Source organism: Brassica rapa, chromosome A04, assembly GCF_000309985.2.
Source record: "Brassica rapa cultivar Chiifu-401-42 chromosome A04, CAAS_Brap_v3.01, whole genome shotgun sequence".
Classification (NCBI taxonomy): domain Eukaryota; kingdom Viridiplantae; phylum Streptophyta; class Magnoliopsida; order Brassicales; family Brassicaceae; genus Brassica; species Brassica rapa.
In genome coordinates this window covers 19,023,011-19,036,059 of record NC_024798.2, presented here as the reverse complement: position 1 = coordinate 19,036,059, position 13,049 = coordinate 19,023,011, and the positions used below count along the sequence as shown (strand labels likewise).

The window sequence follows — 13,049 nt, the reverse complement described above, 5'->3', positions numbered from 1 at the left end:
ACAGATTTTTACATGATACACACGATCCCCTCTATAAATGGTTATGATGTTTTGTAGGTTTTTTTTTCTTTCTTCTGTTACTTCGTGTTTAAACATGGAAAAAAACAGAAAACAAAAAAAAAAATCTCTATCAGAGCCAGGTTTCGATCCTGGGACCTGTGGGTTATGGGCCCACCACGCTTCCGCTGCGCCACTCTGATTTTGTTGTTTATTAAGTATTTCTCTTTTAAAAATAATATGAGAACGATTGTTGGTAAAATGAGGTCATGACCCGAACATTTTGTAGTCGGGTAACAAAACCGGTTCATATTAGTGATCGATCATCTTCGTCTCTTGAACAAGATCTCTCTTAACTCTTTAACCCCGATTCGATTCGACTCAGCTGTAAGTAAGTATCTCTCCTCCATCTCCATATGATTCTCTCTTCCGTCGGAGTTGTGATGGAAAAGCAATCAATCAGTCAATCTGTTTGATTGAAACTTTTCTAGAAACCTTTTGATCTTCTTAGGATGAAATTAGTTTCTTGCATGAGATTTAATTGATTAATTGAATCTGTATCATCAGTTAGTTAGGCCAAAGGATTCTAACCAGGCTTGGAGCTTACCACAAGTCAAGTTTCCTCCTTTACTTGGTTGGTGTTCCTTATTCATGTTTTTTTTTTCTTAACTTAGAATCAAGATTTTGCTGCCTTAAAAACACTCATATAGTACAAGTGGATTCATTTCCATTATTACATCAACTGTATCTTATATGTTTCCCCACCCTTTGGTGTGTTTCACAGAGTAAAATCATCATGGGATTCTGGACACTGATGGAAGGGTTGCTGCTATTCGCAAACGCACTTGCCATCCTCAACGAAGACCGTTTCTTAGCTCCCAAAGGATGGACACTCGCGGAGCTTCACCAAACCGGCAAAAGAAACTCCCTCAAAGGCCAAATCGTCGGTCTCATCCACGCCTGCCAGTACATGAGGCTTCCCCTCATGCTCTTCAACTTAATTGTCATCGTCTTTAAACTCTTCTCCGGTTAAAAAAAAAATCATATTCAAATACACTAGTTGATCCTTGTCTGAACAAGCACTTTGTTGTTTATTCATCCATAAAGCTAGCATTGTATACATTATTGTTCTGTTGCATTTTTTACTACAAACACACACTGTGGAAAAAAAAAAAACAAGTTCTTCAGACGAAAGCTAGTTCTTTCATTCAACAGGGATCATGACTTCGTTGGTCCTAAACGGAGGCAACGTCCACGGTGGATTATACCTAGCGAGCACGAACTCTCCAACGATCTTAAACCCATCTCTCTCGAGATCACTCGTCAGCTTCTTCACCTTCTCGCTCACCACACTCTCTCCCGCAGTCCCACTGAACGTCACCACGCCGTACTTCCTCCCTCCTTCCTCCCTTATCACCACCCTCTCGTCCGTCGGACGCGGCGCATCCTCCGCCCTCTTGTACTTCTCCGGCAACAGAAACTGCATCGTCACCGTCTTCTTCTTCCTCTCCCCTCCTCCTCCTTCCTTCGTCACAACCGGTGACGTCATAGCAATCTTCTCCCCTTCCTTAGTTATCACCGGTGACGTCATGGCTATCTTCTCCCCTTCCTTGGTGATCACCGGTGGCGTCATGGCGATCTTCTCACCCTCCTTAGTGATCACCGGTGACGTCATGGAGATTTTCTCTCCTTCCTTAGTGATCACCGGTGACGTCATGGCGATCTTCTCCCCCTCCGTCGTGACCACCGGCGCCGTCATGGCGATCTTCTGGTTCTCCGGTTTGCCGAAGACGCCTATGTACTTAGCCAAGACCTGAAAGCCGCCGTCTCTATCGCCTTTGAACTCGGAAGGATCGTAAGTGACCTCCGCGGAAACCGCCGGCGGATATTGACGGACCTCGTAGCCGTTGCCAGATTTGGAGACGGTGTATTTGGGAGTCTCCACGACGATCTTACCGAACACCATTCCCATTATGTAAGTCTTGCCGAAGACGTTTCCCATTGTGCTTCTGTTTATTACTATCAGTTTGGTTCTCGTTTTTGCTATGGTTAGCATTTGAATAAGAGGTAATGTTATATTTCTCGTGTATTATATAGTCGATAATGATTATCGACGTAACTCAAATCGTATTTTTGGTCTTGTATTGACGAATCGTTGCAACTTGTAAACGACTTGCTTTATGACCAAAGTATAGAGAAGCGGTTTGACCCGTTTGTGGCTTTGTGTGGTTCAGAGGATTTGCTTCTGATTCCACGACGATGATGATTTGACGAGGTGGTGTTTACTCTGTTTACACTCACATGCTCTGTGGTTTGAAAAACGGCACGTATGTTTTGGAGATTTGGAAGTGAAAACGGCACGTAGTTGGTGGTTAAGTGGTTAGTCTGTCCTTTCTTTGGTTTGGATTAAGATAAACGCGTTACCAAACAGATGGTTAGGGTTTTGTTATGGTTTTTTTTCCGGTGCCTTTGTATATAAATACTTCTCCAGCCCATTATTTCAGAAAAATATGTTCGGCGATTTGTTTGATTTTTTTTTTTAGCTCGTTTTGTTTGTTCATTAGAATTCAATCTTAGGTGGCTTTATTAGAGAGGAGCATCAGTGATGAATTCCATGAAAAAATTGTTATCCTTGCACTTTGATTGCTAGTGAAGATAAAATTGGGGTTTTCGATTTCTGAGATTGCTCCTCTCTTCTTCTTGTTTTTCTAGTTTGAGAGATTCTTGAATTTGGTATTGGTGTAACGATTGGATCAATGATTTAAGTTAATTAAACTGCGTTATCTATCTGCAATTCTCCTCTTTCTAGGAGTTTGAAGAAAACCATAAAAACCTGAGATCCAGTCTTTTTACCTTTGAATTGTTTGATGTTAGAAACAGATCGATGATGTTATTATAAAACTGCGTTATCTATCTTAAGAACTCCGAAATAGGAGTTGCAGATACTAAACAGAATCGCTGAGATCTGATTTAATTTCAATGTAATTTTTCTAGTGTAAGTCCAAAAATCCACTGTTAGAAATTGCCTATACCTCTTAAAGATGAATTAGTCTTATTTGATTGTGAAAAAGTATTAAACTGAAACGAGCTGTGCCGCTTTTAGACTTCAACTTGATGAACTAGAAAAATCAAATTCTAATAACTTGACAGAGTTGAGCTTGATATGTTAAAGAGTCCACACAAACTATTCCCAGTTCACATAAATAAACCGATCAAAGCTGAACACAATCTGATATATGAGAATTGCATATTATTCCGGCTTTATAAACGTAGAAGCTATAATGATCAGTTGATCAAAAAGAAAAAAAAAAGGCTATAATGAATTAATGATCATAACCTATATTTGAATTTTCAAACACAAAAAGTTAGCTAAATGCCTATATCCAATTTAGGAGATGCATCAAAACGAAATATAACACTTAATGGGTCGGTTGACAAAAAAAAAACACTTAATGGGTCAACGCCCAAGTAGTAAAATAAAAACCTTAATTTTTTTGGACAAAGCAGCCCAGACACAAAGGCCCAAATAGTAAACCCAAAATGTCTGAACCGAACGGTTCAGTTTTCCAATTTTAACCCTTACACAATTGGTTTTGCCGCCACAATCAGGCGCAAAAATCACTCCCGGCAAAAAAAAAAGAAAATCGAAATTAAACCGGGTTCCAAATTGCTCGAAAAATCTCCCGCTTCCTTTGTTTAACTTCTTCTTCTAATCATATCTTCAATCTATTCTAGATTCTCCACTTCATTTTTCCCCTTCAGTCTTCCTGTTTTCTAAAAATGGTGAGGACGACCAAACCCAAGAGCGCGGAGCGTGTAGGCAAGGGTAAAGTCACTCCAATGCAAGTCGCCTTCCTCGTGGACCGCTACCTCTGCGACAACCGCTTCTTAGAGACCCGATCCGTTTTCAGATCCGAAGCTTCTTCACTCATCTCCAAATCTCCTCTTCGCGAAGTAAAATTATTTTAATTAATCTAATTTATATCTATTTTGTTCTTATAATTTTTTTTTTCCGTTTGGTTAGGTTCCGTGCAGTTTGATACCACTGGACGATATTTTAAACGAATACATAAGCCTCAAGGAGCAAAAGGTCATTGTCGATCAAGAGAAAGCTAGACTCGATCAAGAGAAGACTCGAGTTCAGAATCTTTTACAAGGGATGCAAGATGTCATGAACGTTTACAACTCCACCGCCGCATCAGCTCCTCCTCCTCCGGCGATTACGTCATCAGCAGCTCCGACGGCTATTCAAGTGGCTGCCTCTACTTCTCAACCGAGCAATAGCATCGTCGTCTCTCCCTTAGGTACTGTCTCTAATTTGGAACTGTCACTCACTATGTTAGTTTTTGTTGGACATTGATTGCCACATTAATAGAGATTTAAGTTGCTTAATCAGGACCGGTCCTGAGATTTTGGGGTTATAGACGGTTTAAGAAGGATTTCAATAATCTGGGGGTCGGAATTTTTTTTAAATACAAATTTAGGAGTTTATTTATATATTAATTTTTTAAAAAAATATTGGAGACTATAGTCAAATGTTTCATCCAGCTTGGTTCAAGACCGGCCTTGTATGTAATATAACATGATTTTAATTGGTGCAGCTTAATTTTTTTTTTTTCTGATGGAACTAATGTTAAGTTCTTTAATTCCAGGCGGGGCAGTGCATCATAGCGCACCTAATCTTATGTCAGCATCATTGCCAGGAAACAAAAGAGTTGGAAACTTCACAGCACCTTCCAGTACTCAGTCTGTAACCAGAAAGCGAAAGAGTCCTGAGGTTTCTCTAGGAGCTCCTCCTCCTACTTCTGTTTCTAGTAAAGGTTAGTTTCATTCTTTTGATTTTGATATCGATAACCCTTTTTTCAAAGCCTTTTTTTAAAACGTGATTTGTTTTCTTTATTACAGGGGTGATGAAAAAGATTCCACGAGCTGCTGCTGCCAAGGGCACTAACTACTTGACGTTTCAGCCGTCACCTAACACTCAAACGCCAGTGAATAATAACAGTGTAGCTAATGACTCGTCTGATCTTACATCAACTGTGGCAAAGCGTTTGTGTTACGGACCATCAGACATGTCACCTCCGACAACCAATTCAGCTTGTCCGAAGACACCACAAAAGCAGTTATCTCCTCAGCAAGAAGTTACTCCTCCTACAAACTGCACAATCCTCACCAAGGAGAGAATCACAGTCAGTCCTAACAAGCAGATTGGTTCTTACACAGTGGAAAGGAGCCGTATTGTTTCTTCTTTTTCGCCGGTTAAGTCGAGTAAGAGAGATCATGTGAAAGGAAGGCTCAACTTCGATGATGACGATGAAGAAGCCACAATGCACTCAGACGCACCTGCTTCTGGAGATTTGGTTTCGTCTTCTTATTCATCAGGCTCTGGCTCTGGCTCCGAAGCAGAAGTTGATTTGTTTGATATTGATTTCCTGAACGAAAACTTTCCATTCTCGGAGGTACTAGGCGATTTTGATCTTGGTTGTGAAGGAATAACAGACTCTTGCCTGCCACAGCCCTCAGACTTTCACATGGAGACTGCTTCAGGGTAATGTGATCTTCTCTTTGGCTTTAATAACTATTCCAATTATCTGCTGTTACTGATCCAATTATGAAACACAGGTCATCTCCTGGATCAGTGAATGAGAATCTAGTGCCTGACCAGGTTGTGTCTGAGTTTACTTCAACGGTAACAGAAATGATTCAAGAAAAAGACATGAACACACAAGGTGGGTTTAGTTTCATCCTTCACTTTATATTTTAGATTATAAAATTCTATAGCTGGTTTCACTGATATACTCTTAATGTTTCAATTTGCAGGATCTGACTCCATGACTACTGTAAAGTCCATAACAAAATGCCTACGAATCTTAAGTCCTGGTACTTGCTCTTTCTCACTCATATGGTATATGATATATAACCATATGGTATATGATATATAACCGTACCTCATTTATCTTCATGTCTTAACTTTACAATGTTTCTTCTATCTTCAGCCAAGAGTAGCAGACAAAGAAGTCCAAATTGAAGGATTCCGAGAGAGCTTTAAACATTAGCGTAGATCACAATCTGTGAGATGATGCAATCTTTCATTCCTTTGATTGGCTCCTAACTAGGTCTAAATTTAAATATAATATAATTTCTAGATGCTATCTGTATTAGTCCAACTATATCTTCAGATTCTCACCGTTTTCAATGGCTTTCAATGTAAAGCAGAACCCTTTGATTATGTATTATGTCATATATTAACTGAGTGTACGCTTCTGTTATTAAAAGATTCACACGGTCTAGCTTATAATACAAGTAATCAGTGTATGGGTCTTATGACTTCTTTATCAACATTTCTAACCAACACTAGACCAAAGAATCACCAAACTCTAATAAAAATAGCCAGCACTCTCTTTTCATGATCATAACGTATCAACACCAAACTCTCTCCAACAAAGCTTTCATCCCTGCCTTTATAACCATTTCCTTTTAGTTGAATATTCTGCATCCACCACCTTTAATCTCAACAATCAACTGATTTTATTACCTGAAAGAGAGAGAGAGATGTCTAGCTCTGGTATGAATGGTGTTAAGAAGCAAATCAGCACAAGGCGTGTGGCAAATCCAGGAAAGGCAACAGTGCTTGCTCTTGGCAAGGCCTTCCCAAGCCAAGTGGTTCCTCAGGAGCATCTAGTGGAGGGCTTTCTACGTGACACCAAATGTGATGACCCCTTTATCAAAGAGAAGCTAGAACACTTGTGTAAAGCCTCTCACTCTCTTGTATTAGTTTCGTCTCTGCCTTCATTTAAATATTCTCTCTTACACTAATATTTTGTGTCGTAGGCAAAACCACAACTGTGAAGACCCGCTACACGGTGTTATCCCGAGAGATACTAGATAAGTACCCTGAGCTAACAACAGAAGGCTCACCAACAATCAAGCAAAGGCTAGAGATAGCGAACGAGGCGGTTGTGGAAATGGCACTTGAAGCAAGCTTGGGCTGCATCAAGGAATGGGGAAGGACAGTGGAAGACATCACTCACATCGTCTACGTTTCCTCAAGCGAGATCCGCTTACCTGGCGGCGACCTTTACCTCTCAGCCAAGCTAGGCCTAAAGAGCGACGTGAACAGAGTAATGCTTTATTTTCTAGGCTGCTACGGAGGCGTAACAGGCCTCCGTGTGGCCAAAGACATCGCTGAGAACAACCCCGGAAGCCGTGTTCTCCTCACAACCTCTGAAACCACCATCCTCGGGTTCCGACCACCGAACAAAGCTCGCCCTTACGACCTGGTCGGGGCAGCTTTGTTCGGGGACGGTGCAGCTGCTGTGATCATAGGAGCGGACCCTTTACCCTCTGAAGCTCCTTTCATGGAGCTTCACTACGCTGTTCAGCAGTTTGTGCCTGGGACACAGACCGTGATCGACGGGAGATTGACGGAGGAAGGGATTAACTTCAAGCTGGGACGAGATCTCCCTCAGAAGATAGAAGAGAACATTGAGGAGTTTTGCAAGAAGCTGATGGGGAAAGCTGGTGATGATTCTATGGAGTTTAATGACATGTTTTGGACCGTTCATCCGGGAGGACCTGCGATTCTGAACCGTCTTGAGACGAAACTGAAGCTGGGGAGAGAGAAGCTGGAGTGCAGCAGAAGGGCGTTGGTGGATTATGGGAACGTGAGTAGTAACACTATATTGTATGTGATGGAGTATATGAGAGATGAGTTGAAGAAGAAAGGTGATGGTGCGCAAGAGTGGGGTCTTGGCTTAGCTTTTGGACCTGGAATCACCTTTGAAGGTCTTCTCCTCCGTAGCCTCGCATCTACCTGATTTCGAATCTACCTCCTTGCAGAAAATAAAAGAATATATATTATAAAATATTGTAATCAAACTTATTATAAGACCATATAATCAATCCATAGTTTGTTGAATTTGATTTAACAGCAGCATGAAATGAGCATTGGTAAGAGAAAAAAAAAACATCTCTGGCATATGACTTATCTACTTGGAATCACAAAAAAAAAAAAAAAAAGAAGACACAACACTTACACACATCAAAAAGACATGAACTCATCATGCATTGACTTGGTCATGTTCAGCAGTCACCAATGAGGCAACATGTCTCGGTCAACATACTACTACGTTGTATCATTATTATGAGACTTAATATGTTTACAACCAGGGTAGTTCTTTAGCCGTTTTGATAATTGATATATAGTATATTCATTAGCCCTTAAACGTGTTTTGTCACATTGTTGTAAAAATTATAAGCCCATATAATCAATTCATATTTTGATGAATCTGAATTAACAGTAGCGTGAAATGAGCATTGTTTAAAAACACATGTCTCTAATTTGTAATAATAGTATTAATTATACTGTGTAGCATATGACTAGGAAGGAATGTTTGGAACAAGTCAAAGCAGCACCAAGTGTCATTAGCGCAATGACTCAACTACTTAGAACCACACAAACACCAAACCCATTATGTCCACTGAAAACAAGGGCTTGATCCACCTTTTTAACTCACTCACCAAACACTTACTTTAGACACACACATCAAAAAGCTATGGACTCATCATACACTGATCTTGTCATGTTCAACAGTCAAGGACAACACGATGAGGGCAACATGTCACGTCTACCATGGAAGAGGGAGAGATCGAACCATCTTAACTTGTCTCCAGACGAGGATGAAGAGCTTGCCAACTGTCTTGTGTTGCTGTCCAATTCAGGGAATGCTTACAAGAACGAGCGCAAAACCGTGAAAAAACAAAAAACCGCACATGTTTTCCAATGCAAAGGTTGCAAGAAAGTGTTTGCGTCGCATCAGGCATTGGGTGGACACAGGGCAAGCCACAAGAAAGTGAAAGGTTGTTTTGCCTCTCAAGATAAAAAAGCGGAGGAGGAAGAAGAGGAGGAATACAAAGAAGAAGAGGATGAGGAGGAGGAGGATGAGGAGGAGGACAAGCCTCACATCACCACCAGAAAGAGATCCAACGCTCACGAATGCACAATCTGCCATCGCGTATTCTCATCGGGACAAGCATTAGGAGGTCACAAGAGATGTCACTGGTTAACACCTTCCACTAATTATCTTCGTATGAAGCCACTAAATGATTCTTCTACTCATCATCATCATTCTCAGCCGCTAGATCAACCATCTCTAGATCTCAACTTAGCTTGCGTTGATCCAACGGTCATGACTATCGGGAGAGATGGTGGTGGCAGCAATCACAATGCTACTACTTCATCTAATTCATGGCTAAAACTCGCTAGTGGTGACTGGTCTTAATGACCGATTGATTAATTAAGTTACCGATTACATATTCATATACTCGTACACAATTAAAGTGCATTAATTAATTTTATAATGTTGTATGGATTTATATTACTAATATACACTTTACGCCATTTACAGTACTAGCTTTCAAGAGCTTTTCCATGGATGGATAGAAATTTACAGGACATCTCAATAATATTAGAGCATCTCTAGTCATGGAATATTTTAAATGAAGATTTTAATAATAAAAAAATAACACTTCCGATGTATTTTAGTTTTTTACTTAAATTTTAAATTTTATTTAAATCTGATCAGTTAAAGAATGACACAATACATATATATATATATATATATATATATATATATATATTGGCTCCGAATGGTAACTGCGGATTGAACGGTGCAGGATAAGCGGTTCAACAGCGGTGCAGTTTTAACTGTTACAAAAACGTATAGATATATGATATATGTAGAGATTTTTGTTATTGTTAACTGCGGTGCGGGGCGGTTCGTAACATTCGAAGCGATTGTGTATTTTTTCACATCAGTGATGCACATTGCTGTTTTGTGGATGTATAATAACCTTTCTTAGCAAAATGGAACTTGATTAGCGTATTAGCGTATTGATTAGCAAAAAAAGATAAAAATAAAAGCTAATTAGTTAATTTCACAAATCCAACAGAACGGCGTCGTTTCACATCGTCTTCAACCTCACCACACTTTGGTCTAAATCAATCGACGATTTTTCGCCTCTATTCTTCTCCGTCAGCAATGGCTCGTGGTTCAGGACTCCACGCTTTGTTCGCCCCCAAGCCTCAACGGTAAATCTCTTCCTCTCACCTTTCTACACTCTCCCACTCACTTTCACAAATCTAAAAGTCCCTTCTCCTCCTCACAGGACCAAATCAAAACTCGCCACGTCCCTCGCACGTGCCATCAACTCCTCAGACCAAGTCGAGTCATCACTCTCATCACTCCAACCCCTCTCCCTCTCAACAACCACCGTCCTCCAAACCCTCCGCCTCATCACCCACCCTCCCCGCGCCCTCCGCTTCTTCGACTACCTCTCCACCACCACCTCCTTCTCCCACAACCCCCACTCCTTCTTCCTCATGCTCCACCTCCTCTCCCAATCCCGCAACCTCAACGCCGCCCGCAACTTCCTCTTCTCCATCGAGAAACGCTCCAACGGCTCCGTCAAGCTCCACCCTCGCTTCTTCAACACCCTCATCAAATCCTACGCCGACGCCGGCCTCCTCCACGAGTCTCTCTCCCTCTTCCACACCATGAAAGAAATGAGCATCACCCCTTCCCCCATCACCTTCAACACTCTCCTCTCTATCCTCCTCAAGCGCGGCAAAACCGGCATGGCCCTCGATCTCTTCCGCGAGATGCGCCGCACCTACGGTGTCTCCCCGGACGCCTACACTTTCAACATCTTGATCAACGGGTTTTGTAAGAACTCTATGGTGGCCGAAGCCTTTAGAGTTTTCAAAGACATGAGATTTGATCCTGATCTTGTTACTTACAACACCATCATCGACGGGCTATGCAGAGCTGGGAAGGTTAATACAGCGCGTAACGTGTTGAACGGGATGGTTAAGAGAGGTGTGGTGCCTCCCAACGTTGTTAGTTACACGACTCTTGTGAGAGGGTACTGTATGAAGCACGAGGTTGATAAAGCTTTGGCTTTGTTTCGTGAGATTGATGAACCGAACGCTGTGAGTTTCAATACTCTGATCAAGGGTCTCTCCGAGGCTCGGAGGTTTGATGAGATCAAGGAGGTTCTGAGAGCTAGCAGCGCGTTTGCTCCGGATAGATGCACTTTTAATGTTCTGATCAAAGCTCATTGCGACGGTGGAGATTTGGATGAAGCCGTGAAGGTGTTTGGAGAGATGGAGCGGCCTGATTCGGCTTCTTACAGTGTGTTGATTCGCGCTCTTTGCTTGAGACAGGAGTTTGGTAGAGCGGAGAGGCTGTTTGACGAGTTGTATGAGAAGGGAGTGTTGTTGGAGAAGGATGGTTCGAAGCCTATTGCTGCGGCGTATAACCCGATGTTTGAGTACTTATGCGCCAACGGGAAGACGAAGCGAGCGGAGAGAGTTTTCAGGCAGCTGATGAAGATAGGAGCGCAGGATCCGGCGTCTTACGGGACTTTGATTATGGGACACTGCAGAGAAGGTGGTTTCAAAGGTGGTTACGAGCTGTTGGTTCTGATGCTGAGGAGGGAGTTTGTGCCTGATTTTGAAATCTATGAGTTGCTGATTGATGGGCTGTTGAAGACTGGTGAGGCTCTTCTCGCTCACGATGTCTTGGAAAGGATGATGAGGAGCTCTTATCTTCCCGTTGCAGCCACTTTCCACTGTGTACTTGAGGAGCTTGTTAGAAGAGGGTTTGCTAACGAGTGTTTTGACTTGGTGAGGATAATGTTGGAGAAAGGAATAAGACAGAACGTTGATCTTTCGACGGATGTTGTTAGGTTGCTGTTTAGCAGTGGTCAGAAGGATAAGGCGTTTTTGGTTGTTAGGTTGGTTTATGAGAACGGTTATTTGGTTAAGATGGAGGAGTTGATTGATTTCTTATGCGAGAGTAGAAAACTAGTTGATTCAGCTCACAAGCTTGTCCTGTTTTGTCTGGAGAATAATCAGATGGTAGATATCAGTAGATGCAACAGAGTCATAGAAGGACTGTGTAAGCGTAAGAGACACTCTGAAGCGTTTGGTTTGTTTAATGAATTGGTGGAAGTAGGAAAACACCAGGAGCTTAGCTGCCATGTGGTTTTGAGAAACGCCTTGGAGGCTGCTGGTAAGTTTGAAGAAGTTCGGTTTGTGTCAAAGAGGATGGCTGCGTCAGATGATTCCTATGGACTAAAACAAGGGATATCATCTTGAAATTGGAGCAATATGTATTAAAGAGTTTTGGCAGAGGCTCCCTTTGTGCTCATTCAAGTCCCACATGAGCCTCTTTATCTCATGGTAAACTTGGAGACTGCTTCAGGGTATAAGTCTTTTCGGTGTGCTTAATATTTACAACATCCAGTTATCTGCTCTGCCATTTTACTTATTAGATCCAGTTATGAAACACAGGTCATCTCCTGAATCTAATGCCTGACATGGTCCTGTCTGAGTATACTTCAACAGTAACATAAATGATTCAAGGGAAAGACATGAGCACACAAGGTTGGATTCAGTTTATAATTTAGATTTTAAGAAGCTATACACTCTCACTGTTTCAATTTGCAGGATCTGACTCGATCAAAGAAGTAACAACTAATGGATCCTGAGAGCTTTAACATTTCTCGTAGATCACAATCTGTGAGATGATGCAATCTTTTATTCCTTTGGTTGGCTCCTAACTAGGTCTACATGTAACTGGATATAATCTGTTTTCTTTAAGCTAGATGCTTTACCACATCTACATCTATAGCTTATTCTCGTTTTCCATGGCTTTCAGTGTAAAGCAGAAACCATATCATATGGGTAGGCTTTGTAATGGATGTATTGGGCCTGGCCTATTTATAGAATATGTAATTTATTTAATTTATTTTCTACAATTAGTTATATCATCAATACTTATTATATTGTCAATCTGAAAATTTTGGTTAAAAATATTCTAGAGAAAGAACAATATAAATCATTATGTAATTTAATTACATTTTCCACAATTGTACTGTTTAAAAATACTATAACATATTGTACATATTATAATAATTCAACTATCCTAAGGGCAAAACTACAGATAAAACTCATATACATAAAATTTTATTTATTTTATGGTAAAAAC

At 41.1% G+C, this 13,049-nt stretch overlaps 6 protein-coding genes and 4 non-coding genes across 22 annotated transcripts; 8 read left to right on the top strand and 2 right to left on the bottom strand.

The window, feature by feature from the left end:
• The first annotated feature begins 75 nt into the window (after positions 1–75).
• Positions 76–1,122, top strand: LOC103865639 (protein transport protein yos1). 10 transcript variants are annotated; one of them, XM_033290122.1, is made up of 3 exons: positions 76–384; positions 569–609; positions 782–1,122. In XM_033290122.1, the coding sequence occupies exon 3, from the start codon at positions 794–796 to the stop codon at positions 1,028–1,030; it is 237 nt and encodes a 78-aa protein (XP_033146013.1). In that variant the 5' UTR covers positions 76–384; positions 569–609; positions 782–793; the 3' UTR covers positions 1,031–1,122. The 10 variants fall into 10 exon arrangements, with proteins under 10 accessions (XP_033146013.1, XP_033146012.1, XP_018513673.2 ...); XM_033290121.1 differs by having other exon boundaries at positions 77–384; positions 565–609; XM_018658157.2 differs by having other exon boundaries at positions 77–388.
• Positions 129–200, bottom strand: TRNAM-CAU. Its single transcript has one exon. It is a non-coding gene; the product is annotated as a tRNA-Met (tRNA).
• On the bottom strand, positions 1,065–2,279 carry LOC103865641. Its single transcript, XM_009143460.3, has one exon. The coding sequence runs from the start codon at positions 2,051–2,053 to the stop codon at positions 1,202–1,204; it is 852 nt and encodes a 283-aa protein (XP_009141708.2). The 5' UTR covers positions 2,054–2,279; the 3' UTR covers positions 1,065–1,201.
• Positions 2,280–2,308: 29 nt separating this feature from the next.
• Positions 2,309–6,295, top strand: LOC103865638. Of its 2 annotated transcripts, none has more exons than XM_009143454.3 (7): positions 2,309–3,951; positions 4,022–4,301; positions 4,650–4,817; positions 4,903–5,545; positions 5,620–5,726; positions 5,818–5,877; positions 5,994–6,295. In XM_009143454.3, the coding sequence occupies exons 1-7, from the start codon at positions 3,778–3,780 to the stop codon at positions 6,023–6,025; spliced, it is 1,464 nt and encodes a 487-aa protein (XP_009141702.1). In that variant the 5' UTR covers positions 2,309–3,777; the 3' UTR covers positions 6,026–6,295. The 2 variants fall into 2 exon arrangements, with proteins under 2 accessions (XP_009141702.1, XP_018513719.1); XM_018658203.2 differs by having other exon boundaries at positions 4,650–4,818; positions 4,907–5,545.
• LOC117133813 lies at positions 2,591–2,686 on the top strand. Its single transcript, XR_004457857.1, has one exon. It is a non-coding gene; the product is annotated as a small nucleolar RNA snoR26 (small nucleolar RNA).
• LOC117133814 lies at positions 2,745–2,842 on the top strand. Its single transcript, XR_004457858.1, has one exon. It is a non-coding gene; the product is annotated as a small nucleolar RNA snoR27 (small nucleolar RNA).
• LOC117133816 lies at positions 2,873–2,967 on the top strand. Its single transcript, XR_004457860.1, has one exon. It is a non-coding gene; the product is annotated as a small nucleolar RNA snoR27 (small nucleolar RNA).
• A 184-nt stretch (positions 6,296–6,479) lies between the features above and the next one.
• LOC103865637 (type III polyketide synthase A) lies at positions 6,480–7,920 on the top strand. Its single transcript, XM_009143453.3, has 2 exons — positions 6,480–6,745; positions 6,829–7,920. The coding sequence occupies exons 1-2, from the start codon at positions 6,550–6,552 to the stop codon at positions 7,812–7,814; spliced, it is 1,182 nt and encodes a 393-aa protein (XP_009141701.1). The 5' UTR covers positions 6,480–6,549; the 3' UTR covers positions 7,815–7,920.
• Positions 7,921–7,937: 17 nt separating this feature from the next.
• Positions 7,938–9,535, top strand: LOC103865996 (DBF4-type zinc finger-containing protein 2 homolog). Its single transcript, XM_018658504.2, is given in 4 exon segments — positions 7,938–7,947; positions 8,381–8,453; positions 8,455–8,512; positions 8,514–9,535. Coding segments are annotated over 4 exon segments (906 nt in total). The 3' UTR covers positions 9,279–9,535.
• A 270-nt stretch (positions 9,536–9,805) lies between these two features.
• Positions 9,806–12,826, top strand: LOC103865636 (pentatricopeptide repeat-containing protein At1g02060, chloroplastic). Of its 3 annotated transcripts, XR_004457464.1 has the most exons (4): positions 9,808–10,087; positions 10,165–12,264; positions 12,353–12,445; positions 12,509–12,826. XR_004457464.1 is itself a non-coding variant. In XM_033290119.1 (2 exons), exons 1-2 carry the CDS (start codon positions 10,038–10,040, stop codon positions 12,155–12,157), a joined length of 2,043 nt encoding a protein of 680 aa, XP_033146010.1. In that variant the 5' UTR covers positions 9,806–10,037; the 3' UTR covers positions 12,158–12,826. The 3 variants fall into 3 exon arrangements, 1 of the variants encoding a protein (XP_033146010.1); XR_004457465.1 differs by having other exon boundaries at positions 9,806–10,087; positions 10,165–12,445; XM_033290119.1 differs by having other exon boundaries at positions 9,806–10,087; positions 10,165–12,826.
• The last annotated feature ends 223 nt before the right edge of the window (positions 12,827–13,049 follow it).

What these genes read in the sequence shown, in the direction of transcription:
- LOC103865639 (XM_033290122.1), top strand. Translation starts at nt 794, where the DNA reads ATGGGATTCTGGACACTGATGGAAGGGTTGCTGCTATTCGCAAACGCA.
- LOC103865637 (XM_009143453.3), top strand. Translation starts at nt 6,550, where the DNA reads ATGTCTAGCTCTGGTATGAATGGTGTTAAGAAGCAAATCAGCACAAGG. An exon ending in AGAGAAGCTAGAACACTTGT is followed by an intron (nt 6,746 to 6,828) that starts GTAAAGCCTCTC and finishes TTTGTGTCGTAG; the next exon opens with GCAAAACCACAACTGTGAAG.
- LOC103865636 (XM_033290119.1), top strand. Translation starts at nt 10,038, where the DNA reads ATGGCTCGTGGTTCAGGACTCCACGCTTTGTTCGCCCCCAAGCCTCAA. An exon ending in TTCGCCCCCAAGCCTCAACG is followed by an intron (nt 10,088 to 10,164) that starts GTAAATCTCTTC and finishes TCCTCCTCACAG; the next exon opens with GACCAAATCAAAACTCGCCA.
- LOC103865638 (XM_009143454.3), top strand. Translation starts at nt 3,778, where the DNA reads ATGGTGAGGACGACCAAACCCAAGAGCGCGGAGCGTGTAGGCAAGGGT. An exon ending in CCAAATCTCCTCTTCGCGAA is followed by an intron (nt 3,952 to 4,021) that starts GTAAAATTATTT and finishes CCGTTTGGTTAG; the next exon opens with GTTCCGTGCAGTTTGATACC. An exon ending in AAAAGACATGAACACACAAG is followed by an intron (nt 5,727 to 5,817) that starts GTGGGTTTAGTT and finishes TTCAATTTGCAG; the next exon opens with GATCTGACTCCATGACTACT.
- LOC103865641 (XM_009143460.3), bottom strand. Translation starts at nt 2,053, where the DNA reads ATGCTAACCATAGCAAAAACGAGAACCAAACTGATAGTAATAAACAGA.